At 36.5% G+C, this 16,187-nt stretch overlaps 1 protein-coding gene across 2 annotated transcripts in view; it reads left to right on the plus strand.

Moving 5' to 3' along the window:
* LOC129257188 (E3 ubiquitin-protein ligase arkadia-C-like) overlaps positions 1–16,187 on the plus strand; it is a 32,797-nt gene that overhangs the window by 12,752 nt on the left and 3,858 nt on the right. The window contains exons 4-13 of one of the 2 annotated variants that reach the window (XM_064097120.1): positions 2,913–4,248; positions 5,094–5,182; positions 5,799–6,084; positions 9,404–9,560; positions 10,349–10,709; positions 12,298–13,150; positions 13,522–13,681; positions 14,356–14,457; positions 14,849–14,941; positions 15,623–15,753. In XM_064097120.1, coding sequence (XP_063953190.1) covers positions 2,913–4,248; positions 5,094–5,182; positions 5,799–6,084; positions 9,404–9,560; positions 10,349–10,709; positions 12,298–13,150; positions 13,522–13,681; positions 14,356–14,457; positions 14,849–14,941; positions 15,623–15,753 — 3,568 coding nt within the window. The remainder of the gene's footprint in view (positions 1–2,912; positions 4,249–5,093; positions 5,183–5,798; positions 6,085–9,403; positions 9,561–10,348; positions 10,710–12,297; positions 13,151–13,521; positions 13,682–14,355; positions 14,458–14,848; positions 14,942–15,622; positions 15,754–16,187) is intronic. The other variant, XM_064097121.1, reaches the window with a different exon arrangement.

The raw sequence follows: 16,187 nt of genomic DNA on the forward strand, positions 1-16,187 counted from the left end.
TTTCAGTCTACTTCCCTGGTTGGATACATACATTTATGTATGCACATACAGGGCCTAGTACACAATTTAAATACTTTGCAGCTTGATATTCCTGCATTTTTAATGATGCAGTGATACAAGTTCTACATTGTTCATGCGCATCAAGGCCTATGAATCTTACTATTTGTATCATTCATGAAATTTCAGTATTAATTGTATTGCGCTAGTATGTACATGTACAGTGCAATGTGATGCATTCATTTTACTGCAGACTGTGAAGTGCACACGTTTTATGTGTCTCTCATGATCTTTGCCAGCCAAGAAAGAGTACCTCAGCATGTACTCTTGGCTTGTACACATGTGAGATATGAGGTGGAAGAGGTGCCAGCAGCATTGGGTTACATCCCCCTCATTCAAAGATGGAAATTCAATTTCAAACTATCAAGGTCACATGGTCCTCTGTCATGTCACCCCCTCCATATGCTTGGTTTGTTGCATGTTTTGTAGATCATTTCAGATGTGCCATGGAATATAAAGCAAATAATATCCTTTTGGTCCCAGTGAATGCGTGAATTATCACTCCCTTTAGAATTTAAAGCAATGAACGCATGCTAGCTATTTAACTTTCCTTGGCTTTGCTTATAATTACGCAAATACAATGTAGCTACATCGGAAGTGCCTCTGAAATGATAGTTCCCCCCCTAACTTTCATGGGTTCACCAACATTCACATACTGACTTCCATATACCGTATATGCCTACTTATTATCTCCATGCTTTAACTGAAGGGAAGGATGTAGTCTACATGTAGACTTTGAAACTTTGACTGAATAATAGTATGAATAATTTCTTGGGATTTACCATTATCATTTCCTCTTTTTTTGTATGTGAACATTACTATATTATTTTTCTTTCTACCTAAAAAAAATGCAAGTAAGACTTACTGTACATGTAAATGGACTTGGATTTGGAAAGAATTCTGAGTTGCTTGGCCTTACGCCAATCTTCATTTCCTATGAATTTATGTAGAAATCGCATTTAAGTAGCTTGATATGTTACAGTATGTCCCATGATATTCATTTTCCAAAAATACTTTTGTATGGAAAATACATGTTTGTAGTGATATTGCACACATGCAATGTAAGGCTTACAGGCATGGATCCAGGGGTTGGGGGTGGAGGTGCGCGGAAGTTGCGGGTGCACATTATTATGATCATATCATCATTTGATGACTATATCAATTGACTCCATACTGTAGACAGTACAGACATCCATCTATATGATCTATGGTAACCAGTACTACCATTGTGTAGTACTACATGTAACTGTTCCACAATAGTAAGTATAAAAGCTACATGCATAATCATCTGTGTTTAATATCTCCATGCTATAATAGTGCATGTACTGTACAGTGCTGAATTAAGGGTGCCAGAGGAGAATGGGTACGGTACTTAAAATAGCCTACAATGTACTCTCCAATGTCAAGAGTACCTTTTGTAGTCCAAAAGATGTGTGCCTTTTCATTCAACATGATCCACAAATGTACATGTACATGTACACTGTACATTGATTAAGGTTTTAGAATTAATCAGGAAAGCCAACTTTTTAAATTCAATTCACTGATTCACTTGATAACCAGTACATGTAATGTAGACCTAAATATACAAACCTGAGATACAAACATGGTACATAGTATAATTTCTCCTTTGTTCTTTCTCCCTTTATGAATTAAAATTTACATTTTGTGTGCAGTGAATGTGAATCACCCAAATGAAGAGAAACACCCTCCTGCCTTAAATATTTTTGAGTACTTCCAGTAGTTTCTCTAATTGACTTGGAAATTTACAGAGATAAAAGTTTATCACCATGTTACATGTATGTGTACATGTATGTATGAAGATCCATTTATATTTTCTTCACTATAAAAAGCTCCTGTCAATGAAAGTAAAAAATATTCTTTCACAATTTTAACATTTTGAATTTTCGGCTTTGCTCAACATTTTTACGCATGAATTCCTTCAATAGATTAATTCTGGAATATGTTTGTGAAGATGCATACATGTACAATGTAGCTGAAAATATGTAGATTAGACTATGATAAATTGTAACTACGTAGGACATACATGCAGTCAAGCTGTTAAAGCTGAATAGATGTCTGTGTGTACTTTGATCTTTGTGAACACTTGAAACTGTTCACAAGGGTAAAAGGGAAATGACTGATAGTCCGTGGAACGGCCCCATGGAAGTTAAATCCGATATGTACAGTAGTACACTGCTCATAAACACAGTACATGTATAGGTTGCACTGCCAATTTAGCAGAGGAATTTCTGTCATGCAGTTAGCTCCATGTAAGTTGAGGGCTTTACCTATTCAAACTAAGCTCTTTTAATCTTTGGTGATTGTGGTGAAAATTATACATTTTGGATTAAATAGTGAAACCCTACACAGACAAGGGATTTCTGTTAAGATTGCATTAAGACAAAATTGAAAAGAGATCAATTCATTTGGGAAGTACCACTGATACAATTTGTATGCGGTATGTATGTAGGCCTAATGCTTGCAAGTGGGATTATCAAGCAGATGGTTAATTGTACATGGTTAAGTACATGTATTTTAATGATTGACATGAAATTTGCCATGCATTACCATTAAAAATATTTGATGATGTTAGTGAAAAGGAATATTCTGGATTTATTTTGGAATAATTTACATCAGTTCTTTGTTGTCTACAGTAAACCTTTGAAAAAACACATTTTCCAATGTACTTTTAAAGTGATTATTTTTTTCCCTTTCTTTCCCTGTACACCTTTATACTGGTATTATCAATGGAATTGACGAGTATTTATTTTTTTCCCTACATGAGCAGTAATAGGTTTAAAAGATTTGGGGGCTTTTGAATAATTAATAAATATTCCTCCTTTTGTGTCTTTCAGTTTCTCTTGGAAATGAACCTTGTGTAGGACTGTTCATCCCACCTAATGAAGATGAAGTTGATGTTGTATCTGTTGATGGTAATCGCAACAACCGTTCTCCTTTCCACCTTCTTGAAATAGAGCAAGCAGCAGAGAATGCCATTACAAAGCATATCTTCAGACAGCCTGCACAAGCACCTGTGGAATTCGATCCAGTTCGTGAAACAAGTCAAGAGGCCATCCCTGATCCCATGATGGCAACCCAGGCACAGGATTTAGACTATAACATGATGTCAATGTCGACATCACCTCAAAATCCTTTTCAAACTGAACCACTCTTTTCAGAGATTCTCAGCGATACCAATGGATTAGAGGACTTTGGTGGTGTGCAGCACCAACCTATGAATACTAATATTCTTCAGTGTTCCGAAGGAGAGAGCAGAAGAACAGAGGGATGTAAGAACAATGGCAAAGACTCTGCATTGCATGGATCTAATGAACTTGAAGAAGAAAGTGCAACAAGGAGGAGAAAACATGGCAATGTAAATAAATTATTGAAGAAAGATACGATGTGGGCAATAAATCCTGGTAAGCGAGATAGAACACCTCCAGTTTTAGAAGAATCACTTCTTCATCAATCGGGTAATGGTGAGTTAGTATCGGGGTATCATGCTCTATCTCCATCGTTCACCATAAGTCAGAACTCTGCATTTGAAGCTCGTGCTGCACATTCCTTCTCTGATGCAGATAGTACTTCATCTGCTTTAGCCAGTGAGGCCGGCGATGGAAGTGTTACTAGACAACCCATGGGTGAGGTCAAGATTCCATGTAAGATCTCTTTTGAGGGTCGGGAACCCAGTTGCTTGGATACATCTGATGTCGAATCACAGTTCTCCTTCAGCAGCCATGGCGCCACAATAGGATCAGACACTGTGCGATCTATGTCTCGCGCTGGTGATGTGACCACCATTGTGGACTCAAGCAGTGAGGAAGAATCTGATGTGGACATTGTGACTCTGGATGATTCCATGAATTGCACAGATTCAAGTGGTTATGGTTATGGAAGTACAGCAATGTCAGACTATGATGTCATTGACCCTAATCTGCCAAGTACAAGTGGCTTGCCTTTGACACCAAGCAGACAAGGAAAAACAAAGAAGAGAAATTGGTGGGAAGCAGAGACCAGTTCTGATGCGGGTAAATCTGATAAAGCTGGACCATCCAGACCAAGATCAGGAGCTTCTGGTCAAGGCAAAAGTCCAGTTGTAGTTGAACTTCTATCTTTGTCCAGTGATAGCAGTAGTGATGATGAAGTGGAGGTCATTGACCTCAGGAAGGATTACTCTATGTACAAGAGGTAGGTTGGATTTAATATTCTTGAATTTACTAAATGGTTTCTGTTTAACATTTTCTGGTTTATGAGAAAACCCGATTTCTGAATTGTCTTTCTATTTCCAGATAATGTAATTTGAATTTTTGAAATAAATCTGCATGCTGTCTTGTTTTTTAATACAGTGTTGTACTGAAAATGCCTCTGAGCTATTTTACTCATAATAATGGGAGGTGTTGTAATTTAGATGTTTGTAGTCATTCATTTGGCAATTTTCACTTGATGGAGCAATTCTGGATATAAAGCCAATCAAATTTGACAAGGAGGATTATTTTCACAAAGAATTATTTAAGTCATGATTAAGCACCAACACGCACATGTTATTGAGCCTGCCCTCTCATTGATGATTACGCAGTAGCATGAATCCTTTGAGTATGATCTGATGAGTACTGTGATGCATAATTTACAACATGTTACTGAGAATCTAAGTGTGAGTGGTAGATAGACTCAAATCTTTGTGAAACACTTTCCCAGAATATTTCTGTATCAAGAAGCAGACCAGCAATCAATTGCAGTTTGTCATGAATTTCAAAACTTCATTGATTGATTTGTGATGTAACATTAATTTTCTGAACTATGACTTGTTTTTACACTTCTAATTACATTGAAGAGTAGTTTGTAATGAGAGCCACATGCTCTCCCTCGATCAAGTAATAATTTATTTTGTCTTTCAATGTCCCTTAAGACATTTAGTGACATTTTGAATTTTAAACCTTACCATTTTTAAGCCTCCTTTGTTTAAATGCTCCTTTGTTTAAATGTGATATATGAAATATAATTCTAACAATCTTTGCATCCAATTCTCTTTTTAGCAACCCAAATCAGCCCCACAGTAGAGTGAAATCTCGCAAGAAAGAATCAAGATCACCAGTCATTGTTGACCTTACTGAATCTGATGGGGGTAAGTTTTGACAACTGAGAAATGTTTTATCAAGTATCATATGCCATTGTTAATCTGATTTCAACATTGAAGTTTTGGGCTCTTAGCCCTTTTCATCAATGATCATTCATAGTCAATCAAATATTCAATACTACATTAAATAGACTTAAAATTGTTTTAATTTTGAACGAACGCTACTGATCACATTTTTCATTAAATAAACGCTACTGATCGTTCATGTGAAGCTTGCAGATAAAAGTTTTTATGTTTAGTCATGTTATATTGATTATACTTGTGCTTAGTCTAATTCATGGTTAGGTTTTGTGACTAAATCAATACTTGTTTTTTCTGGTTCTCATTTAGTTTTGTCAAGGTTTTTTAAATTTATATGCTATACTTTGGTAATACAAAGCTTCAAGTCTGACTTTTATTAGAGATGTACCGCAAAGCTTATAAGGTGTTTATTAATTCGACAATTAACTCAAAGTCAAAATGGTGTGGAAGACTTTTGTAATAACTGTTTAGATCTATCTGATTTACATCTATATGTTATTACCTAAGAAAAGTGAAGAATATTTTTTAAAAGTTTTATTCCTCTCCATACACTATCCAAGCATTTTTCCCTCTCTTTTTGCAGAGATTGAAACAAGTAGCAGTTCAACTGAAGCCCACCCTTCCACATCTTCCTCTGGCAAGCATCTACCGAGTGGAATACACTGTCAGGTAGCTCAAGACACCTCTAGGAATGATGATGCTCAACGTGTGATCTCACCCATTTCACCCCTCATAAATACATATTCGAACGGTTCCCATGACAACCATTCTACCGCTGCACCGGGATCGGCATCTTCATCGTCTCTGTTGGCAAGGAATTGTAGGGGATGCCACAGCTCAAGGAGACACCATCACCATGCAGTCAGCAGGTAAGGATGTGATGAAAAGATAAACCAATGTTTCTATTTATTGATATTCCATTGATTTTCTTCAGTATTGGCCATAATACAGAAGAGGAAACTTGTGATTGCGTACTATACTCAAGAACTTACTGAAAATAAAATCTATTATAAAGCAAACTGCTAAATTCCAGCTATTACATGAATTGGTAACATTGATTTAGTTATTTATTTTTATTAAACCTTTACGTTTTTGTAAGGCCAAATAGTGAGAGAAGTAACTAATATAAACAACATTGATTTAAAAAAATAGGCAAATTTCATAGGCATCAGTCCATTTTGCAGGATTTTAATTGTTTTTGATTAAATTTGAATTTGCTTTGAATCAGAGGTTAACATACTATTGAAAGCTTATCTGCTTTTATAGCCATTACCCCTGCTTGTTCTTTGTTACCAATTTTCAGATGGTTTAGACACATGTTTGGATGGTCATGATTGCTGGTATTCATCACAGATGTTTAGAAAAGATGCCAGATTGATTTTATCAATGACACAGCTTGAAATGAAACATGTTACTGTTAGTCACAATGCTGGGGGCATTTCATTCACTGGAAGCAAGCCAATACCGCAGTGACTGATGATAGTATATTCTTGCAAATACTGAGCTCATTGGCATTTAGTAGGTTCCTCAAATACAGCAGATAGTCTTGGATTTGAAGCTTTATATAAAGTTTGATGTTATATTGTAGAGATTATCATAACTGAGCACATCTGCACCAGCATTCACCAGGACTTCTTTGTCAATAAATTCTTGGAAATATTTGCATTCAACTTTAGTATTGATAAGACTTCTGCACATAAAGGAAGTGCCCCCCTTATCCAAAAGCATCATGAAGGTTTAACAGAAAAAATTATTTGTGATAGAAGTACATGTAATAATAATAATAATAATAATAATTTGACTTATATCGCGCCAAATCCACTCTGTAGAGTGCTCAAGGCGCTTTTTAGGAAATTATAAAAGAAATTAAGAAGAATTGAACAGAAATGTTTTGAGGTAATGTTTAAAAGTTTCAGAAGTCAAGCATTGTTTGATGTTTTGAGGGAGGCTATTCCATAGCTTAGAGGATGAGTAAACAAATGATCTTTCACCCCAGGTTTTGGAAATTTTGGGGGTAACAAGAGAATCGGAAAAGGAGGAACGTAAGGATCTTGAAGGGGTATAACCTTTGATAAGTGAAATAAGGTACTGGGGAGATGAGCCATGAACACAATGAAAAGTTAACAACAAAATCTTGAACATAATACGCTGTTTTACAGGGAGCCAGCGTAAGGATCTTAAAATAGGAGTAATGTGAGTGCGCCTGGTGGATAGAGAAACGATGCGAGCGGCAGCATTTTGAAGTTTCTGAACTTTGACTAACAGATTCTGTGGTAGATTAAACAAAAGGGAGTTTCCAAAATCGAGACGGGACGAAATTAAAGCGTGAACCAATTTTTCTGTGGCCGGTCGAGACAAGTATTTTCTAATAAAACCAATATTTCGCAATTGGTAGCGAACGGATCTACAAATAAAAGATATGTGATTCAACATTGTCATGTGAGGATCAAAAACTATACCGAGATTGCGACAAGAACTTGACAAATTTACAGTGAGGCCAGAAAATGAGATTGAGTCGATGTGGATTTGTACATATCCTAGTAGACAAAACAGATTATATATTGTAATTGTTGATTATTTGGTTCTGTGGAATAGAAGTTAATCAATTTGGGTTAATCATATTAACAGGTCATTGTCTTTCATCTTGTTTGTTGTTTGAAATTTCTATTGGTTTTTGGAGTGTTACATGTACAAATTATTGAATTTTATTGGACAATCAGGACATGTATTGCCAAGAACCCTGCGGAAAAAAAAAATCAACTGAGGTAGCATCCCCTTTTATTCTTCACTTTGAATATTTTATTAATCTTTAGCACATGTTTGAGTAGCTCTGATATTTTGTCAAAATTTTGTATTTTCAATCATCTTGATGAAATTATGACAAATTTTGCACTGTGCAGTTTGCAATGAACATTTTAATAATTATCTGAATTTAAATGTTTTAGCTTACTGCAGTAGAAGTAATTGGGATTTAAGTTTGCTTGATCTTCATTTTATTATGCAGTATACAATCAGCTTCATTTCATGAAAACAACATAATCAAAATCTCCAGAATCTCGTAAGATATACATGTCATATTAGAAAAAAAGTTGAGAAATACTAAGCTAAGCAAAGTTCTTACAGATCTATTATATATATCCAATGTCAGAAAAAGTGTTGTAAAATCACAACCAGCCCCTGGCATTTGACTCGTTGATTTCAACATTGTGCAATATTAGTAACTTCCTGTTGTTTACCTGTTATCATCCTGTATGTCCGAAGGGAGGGAGAATATAAAAGGGAATAATGCAATGAATGCCTAGTGTTTACCTATGACCAATGTGTAGACACTGACTGTTCACACTGTAAAGTTATAACTTTAAACTGTCGTATAATCGCAATTCTGGATTATTTAACACAACTTGATTTTTATTGTAAAGGTTATGTTCAAACAGAATCTATTGGCAGCAATCTTCAGATATTATGATTATTTGCTCTTTATTATGTGACCATTGCAATTTTCTAGAGGGAGGTGGAGTGAAAACAGGAACATCTGTGATCATATGTATGATGAATTTTGTATTATGTTCACCTGTTGCCATATAGGCCTTTGTCCAGAGGGAGGGAGGGACAAGAAGGAAATGCCTGATTGGATGACTGATATAGAACACTGGAGGATCATTGCTCATATAATGACAGATGGATAAATGATTGAATGAAAACAAATTATAAGCAGAAAAACTTACCAACTTTATGTTACATTTGATAGTTAAAGGAAATAAAACTTGTTTAAGGTATATGCATTTGAAAATTTATATCATTTTTTTGTTCAACTATGCTTTTAAATTTGGTTTGTTAGTTTAATTAACAAATTTCATTTTATGTTTTTTTTGTCTTAAAGACTAAAAATTCAGGCCTTTAGTTTCAATATTTTAAGGGTAGGGCCACTCTTTACTGTTTACATGCCATTTTGAGGACACATTTCTTGAATACAGCACAAATGGTTTCAGGCCAAGGTTTCAATGTTGAATAAAAAAAAAAAAAATTGATACTTAATATTAATAACACAAAGTCAACAGCACTTCTACTACACTACTGCGTAATACCTACTATGGGTGTTCAACCTTTCCATTTTGAAACGGGGTGCTGTGTGTGTTAATGATAGTGATTATAGTGAAAGTAAATGATGATATATTGTGTGTTGTATAGGCCTTCCTGCCAGCATCCTGGTATGTCATGTAGCAGGGTCAACCAACAAGGTCAAGCAAAGGAAAGCATTGGATGCCTCAGGTCAGCATTCTCTTCCACCAGACAATCCTGGGAACAACCTGAAACCGGAGAGACAACACATAATGCTTCAGAGGAGGTAAAGTTACACCTATTACACCACAGATAGTTATCCCTCATTACACATTCCATTGGATTGTAAATCACATAGTTTAGGAAAATGTAGGAGTATTGGGAATAGTAAAGATCTAGACCGGTAAAGACAGGACATCAGCTAACAGAAATTGTGATTGATTCTACATGATATCTTCAACTATTGCAATGCAAGCCACACCATAACCTGTCTGAGCAAAGTGCTGCTGAAAGATGATCATGTATACATCACCAAGTTAATAAAAATTTGCATGCTTCAATTTACTTTTTAATCACTATCTGTATGGTATCTTGATGATGAATTGTGGCAACATTTGGTTTCCATAGTTTAGATTGATTGAAATCAATTATGACTCTATTTCAATCAGACTCAGTCATAGAAAACCAGCAGCACCATATTAACATTTTTTATATTGTATGAGTGCTATGCACATTCTCTTATGAAGCAACAAAAAGGGCATGCTTATTGGATAAAGCTCAAGCCCACCATTGTGCAGCACTGGTTTATAAACAAGGTATTCATACCTCTTCCTAGTCTGCATTCAAATGTTGAATTACTTTGATGAAGAAATTATCTAATTGATCTCTATTATTCTGGATAACACCGCCTTATTATTCTATGATGGTAACATTGCTGTGTTGGTAAATTCTTACTCTTGTTTTTGTCAAAATCTATCTCAATATCACAAAAATCAGTAAGTATCCCTTTTAACAATGATTACCTTTTTTATTGTAATGAATGGCAAGTATGGGTTTTCTTTTTCCTACAAACAGGCCCGTGTATCATCCAGTAGCCAAGATCAAAGTGAAACCCACAGACAGTCTTCAAGCTCGTCATCTTCCTCTTCCTCCAACTCCCTCCTCCAGCGTGCTCTGGGTTATGTTCCCCTGTTTGAGCGGGGATCCGACACCGGTGGTGCTTCGTCAGGGACAGCCCAGTCCCAAGCCCAGGACTCCCAGCCTCCTGCGGTATCAGCTCCATCATCCACGGCTGCTTCCATACTGCTGAGGTCACAGTATATGGATGGTCGTCATATGATGAGAGATGGGGGTAGTAGGTTCCAGGCTAGGTCAGGACTCTTTAGCTGCTCTCTTCATGGACCAGGCAGACAGCATGTTGTCTTACCAAATAGAGGTATTCTTAATATTGTCATACACACACTACTGTATGTTTACTCCAAATTGACCTTTGAAATGTAAATATACTGAAAGTGAAACTTAACTTACTCAGTCAGACCGCAGGTCCCTATGCTAATGAGCAAAAAGGCCAGATTCATCCAAATCATCTCGTGGCTGAATCCTCCTCCTTGCAAAATCTCATGATTCGTGAGATTTTCTTTCTCTAAGAATTTACCTGTTTTATCCACAAGTTAAATTAAATATTATTGCACCATCGGATAGAGTAAATGTTACTCTTTCATATTGGTCATTTATTTTGTATACAATATTTTGTTAAATAAGTAAATTTCCGGCCTGAAAATGTGCCTCAAAACTGAATTTTCTTCCTCTGTTTTCTTTTGCAAATTGTGCAAAACTTTTTATTTTGAGCCTCAATGATATCTATATCACCATAAAGCTGAACTTCTGTACTTTATCACAAAGCCACTCTTGATATGCGGCACCTTTTAATCGGGTCAAGATCACACTTTTCCCACCAAGGTACAAGACGAGATTTCTGAAATTTTGTACTTGCATGAAATCCCGAGTTCTGATTGGCTGGATAAGGTTCACATAACAACAGGCGTGGGGTATTTGAGGAGATTACCACATGGGAAGTGTGACCTTCCCATGAACCCAGGCACTGGAACCATTGGAATTTGCCAATGTGTGGTCTCTTTGACCAATCAGAGTGCAGTATTCTTGTTTTCAAGCTGCTTTATGTACTTGGCAAATGAAAAGTGTGATCTTGACCCGATTAAACAAATTCTTATTTTGAAACCTATATCATTTTAAAGCATACTTATTCAGCTTTATCATGATCTAAAAATCATTTGGGCTCAAACAAAAATAAAGTGTGAAAATAATTATTTTGTGGCATATTTTAGATCAAAATTTTAACCTATATTACAAAATCTTTGAATAAATTCAAACACATGACCTGAAAGAATGATTCTTCTTCTTTACAATGATACCAAATTCATGAAATTCGATGCACAATTCGAGCAGCAATGATCGAATGAAAAGAGGTGTTTTGGTCCGCATCAAGCTCATTAAATATGCAATACATCTCAAGTCATGAATATCACTTGGATGAAAGAAGCCACTTTCTTGGGACCTGTCATCTGACTGTACTGGTTGTACTAGGCCTTGTAAAACTGAACCTTTTTCAGTGACACTGTGTATGTGGTGCTGACATGCAGCACTCATTATCCAGGAAAGAATGCAAAACACGAGCAATGAAAAGATGAATGAAGTAAGGTATGGCATCGTATTGCACTTTCATTGAATCAAGTCAGTTTATATAGCTGTTTTTCTTACATACAGATTCATTTCATGGGAAATGTACGAATTCTCTCTCTACATGTAAGTTATAGATAATTGATAATGATGAAAATAGCTTGACTTATTAAAAATTGTTATGATCCTATGATCTCTAGTTTTAACTGGGGTAGTGTAGATATCATATATATTGGCAGTGAACTGTTAAGAGCTTTTGTTGCATGTGATTAAAATGATTTTAGGGTTGATCTTTGGTTTGCTAACTTTATGCCTTTATCTCACAGGTGACAAGAGAGGACACGGCAGTAGAGTACACGGAAGCCAACAGATTGGACACCAGCACCATCACCACTTCCATCCCCATCATGTTCATCCTCACTCCTCGTCCTCTTCCTTAACATCAAATTCCTCATCTTCATCATCAGCTCTCGGTCAGCAGCATGTCTCTGGTCCTGCGAGACCAATACCACACAATCCTTCACACTCCATACAACAACAACAGCAGCAGCAGCAACAACAACAACTGAATCAACAACAGCAGCAACAAGCACAGCAGCAGCAACATCCAAGTGTCGGTTCACAGGTTGCGAGTCCTGCTTCTCCTCCGCCAGCACCCTTCCATATTCCTGGTACCATGCCAGGTACAGGCCATGTTCAGCACCCTAGACCACACCCCCTTCAGCTGGTAGCCGAGATCCAGCTACCTCAACAGACCCCATCGGCATCTGTTACCCACCAGCAGCTTAGACAGAGACAGCAGTACTTGGTGGAGTTACAACGAAGGTGTCTACAGGTCCAGCCAGTCCAACAGGTGGCACACAGAGCATACCCACGCACCAGGCCTCGTATGCCGGAATTAAGCTTTCCTCCAGACGTGTTGCCAAGACATGTTCATTGTCAGCAACAGCAGCAGCAGCAGCAACAACAGCATCAGCAACAACAACAGCAGCAGCAGCAACAGAATGACCCTGACCAAACTGCTCAGTCGCAATTGCCTCCCGAGCAGTCTCGTCCCCGCCCCGAACAGATGAATCAGCAACGACCAACGTTGGGTACAACAAGGGAGCTTCCAAGACCATTTTGTCATCCACCACCAACAGCAAGACAACCAGTTCTTCATTCACAAAGGTTTGCACTGTAAATATATCTTGTATTTTCACTTCTAAGTATTTACCAAGGATACATTATTTTTGTACAGTGGTCAAATGTAGAGATTGCACAGTATTATCAATGCATTTTACTCTAAACATCTCATTGATCCTTTACTATTATTCCCTTGACATGAGTTGGTATAGAAATATGTAGCCTAAAGCTGGGCTGTATATTTGTGACTCAAGGAGCTATACAAACTAGGAAATGTTTCAATTCCGGAAAAAAATAGAAATGCATGGAAGCCACATATTTGAAGATCAAGTTTTAAATTACCATTGTAAGTCTTACATTATATAATAGGGTTGTAGGGTTATTATTGATCAAGCAGTTTTGAATTATTCATTATTGTACAACAGGGAGACTGAGCTTGGTACTGGAGTTGGCCCAGATGGCAGGCAGCATCAACATCGTCATTTACATCATCACCTTCACCACTATCATCACAATGCACCCCACCCTCACCTTCATACACCAAACATGTCTGGTACTACAGTTGCTCCTCTTATATCCAACTTGGTAAGTGCTTACTTGATTCAATGAATATCACTTGGCATGGCTCCAGACTTCAGAAGCATTGGCAAAAATGACCCCCGTGACTTGATTCAATCACCCCTTCATTCTTGCAACAAATGGTTGATATTCTTTTCAATTAACTCGGTTCAATTTAATTCAATTCAGAATTGCCTAAATTTGGGTGGATATGGAATTCACTGGTTTTTAGGGGATGTCAAATTAGATATTTCACTTAAAACAAAATATATTTCATAGTGTGATTGCAGACCACAGGACCACAGGTGCCTTCTTTGACAGTGCTATTCAGATATATTTCTCAAAATGGTCAGAAATGATTGATTCAGTATTAAGAATATACATACAAATACTTTCCACTCATTCTGAAATAGTAGGAAAGATTGTAATTTGATTATTCTTTGCTCGTTATTCGATATGATTTTCCCATTTTTGTTTATAGTTTTACTACACACACCTGTAGGATATTCTGTTGCTATCTTTGAGCAAAGTCATTATTATTTCATTTTTAAAACAGTTTGGAAGTTTGTGCCAATTATTCATCATTGGCTCTGCCTTTTTACAACGTTAACAGCAAATTTGGTGTTGACATTAGGATACAATGTGATTTACCAATAATAATATTTTTATAATTTTATATTATTTTTGTGACTATCCCACAGCTGGTACCTGATATTCCCCCTATCCATACTGGTCATCCGTTCTATGCCCAAGCTCATCCACTCTCTGTTATGAGAGCTCTGAGGGTTAGCCCTATGTATGAGGTAAGATCTATTATTGCAAACTTCTCATCTTATTCTTGCCGAGATTCAGCGGACTGGAGTTTCTAAAAATTATTTTGTTAATACAATCCATTAAAAAAATGAAGAAGAAAATAGCAGTTATTCTGAAAATGTAATTCGATGCGTGGGGATGTCTCATAGACCCGATTTTAAAGGAAAGGTTGCTCCAGTGTGAAAATAATTATAAATTTAAAAAATATATACAAGACTGAACAACATACCATGACATGACAGATAAATTTCAAGATACTGATAGGCGTGGGGAGTGTGTGTATAATAAAAGTCAGTGAATGCTATATACATGTATGATTGGTTATGTATTGCTTAGCGATTTGAGATAATATTTGAGTCTTTTTTTTTTCTTTTTTTGCAGGAGTTGGTTCAGTTAGGGGAACACCTTGGCCAGGTGAACAGAGGAGCTTCCAGGAGCATCATAGAGAGAAATACCTTACCACATAAATATAAGGTGAGATTAAAATACATTTAAGATGGACTATATTTATTTTTGCATTAAAGTTCAGCTCATTAGTTACAGGTTTGGGAATTATTGTATTGATCAAGATTTCACTCCCTTCCCCATTAATGGAAGCAGCAAACACTGTTTTATGCCAATCTACCCCCGAAATGGACCAAAATGAAAAATCTGGAATATATTTCAAATAAATGAGAATAAATATTCCTACTGACAGAAATGCACATATTGGACCACTGAAAAATGACAGCTGTCCAAATATCACAGCTGTTTTTTTTTTTTTGGGGGGGGGGTCATATTTTTTATGGATCTGAGAGCAGTCCATGTTATTCACCTGTGATATTCTTTCTGAATAAGATGAAACGAACTCGAAAACGCACAATAATTGTCTTCCTTTCACATCAGGAATTTCCTTTTGAAATTAAACCCAGAATTAGAGCTCACTAGGAAAAATCTGTATATCAATCCCACTCAAATATCAAGAGTGATTCGAAAGGATGGCAGTGTTCATAATCACTAAAAATAGAGGATGTTTTTATAGTTTGCTGTGGGTAGATTGGATTATGTTATCTGTACCACCATGCAAATCTTCAACATGACCAGGACTTGAACTTGACAGGTGTACACCACATTAGTAAATGGATCTCGTGAATAATGTCTCATTGTTTTTTGCAGGCCCGTCATCCTAAGGAGAGTGACAGTAGTCAGGAAACGGGTGAAGTGGAGGGAGCAGCAAAGATCTCAGATGATGATATGGAGAAATGTACCATATGTTTATCGTTCTTTGAAGATGAAGAAGAAGTCAGGTTAGTTCATCACTTAAATTTTTTTTTGTGGGGGGGGGGAGGGGTGGGGAACTTTGATGGGAGGACTGCAAATGCTTTCTTCCCCCTCAATCACCTTCAGTCAGTCACCCTAAACTTAAAAAACAGTTGTCAATTTTCCTGTAATTCTTGGAAATCTACCAGGAATGTTTTGAAATTTGATTGTGAATGCTCGCTTTTTTCTCTCGTATTATGGTCTCACTTTCTAATAATATTTAAAGTGAAAAGAGAAATAAACCTGGGAAGGGTGCCTAATAATACCATGTAATTTACCAAATTTTGAATGAATATAAGAGGGAAAAAGAGCCTGTGTACAGATGAAATTTCCCCCTGAATATTTAACTTTAAAAAAAATGTAATTTTATCTGTATGTAATGAATTAACTACAAAGAATTTCCTCTTTTTCTATTGAATAG

The sequence above is a fragment of the Lytechinus pictus genome, chromosome 3 (genome assembly GCF_037042905.1).
Source record: "Lytechinus pictus isolate F3 Inbred chromosome 3, Lp3.0, whole genome shotgun sequence".
Lineage (NCBI taxonomy): Eukaryota > Metazoa > Echinodermata > Echinoidea > Temnopleuroida > Toxopneustidae > Lytechinus > Lytechinus pictus.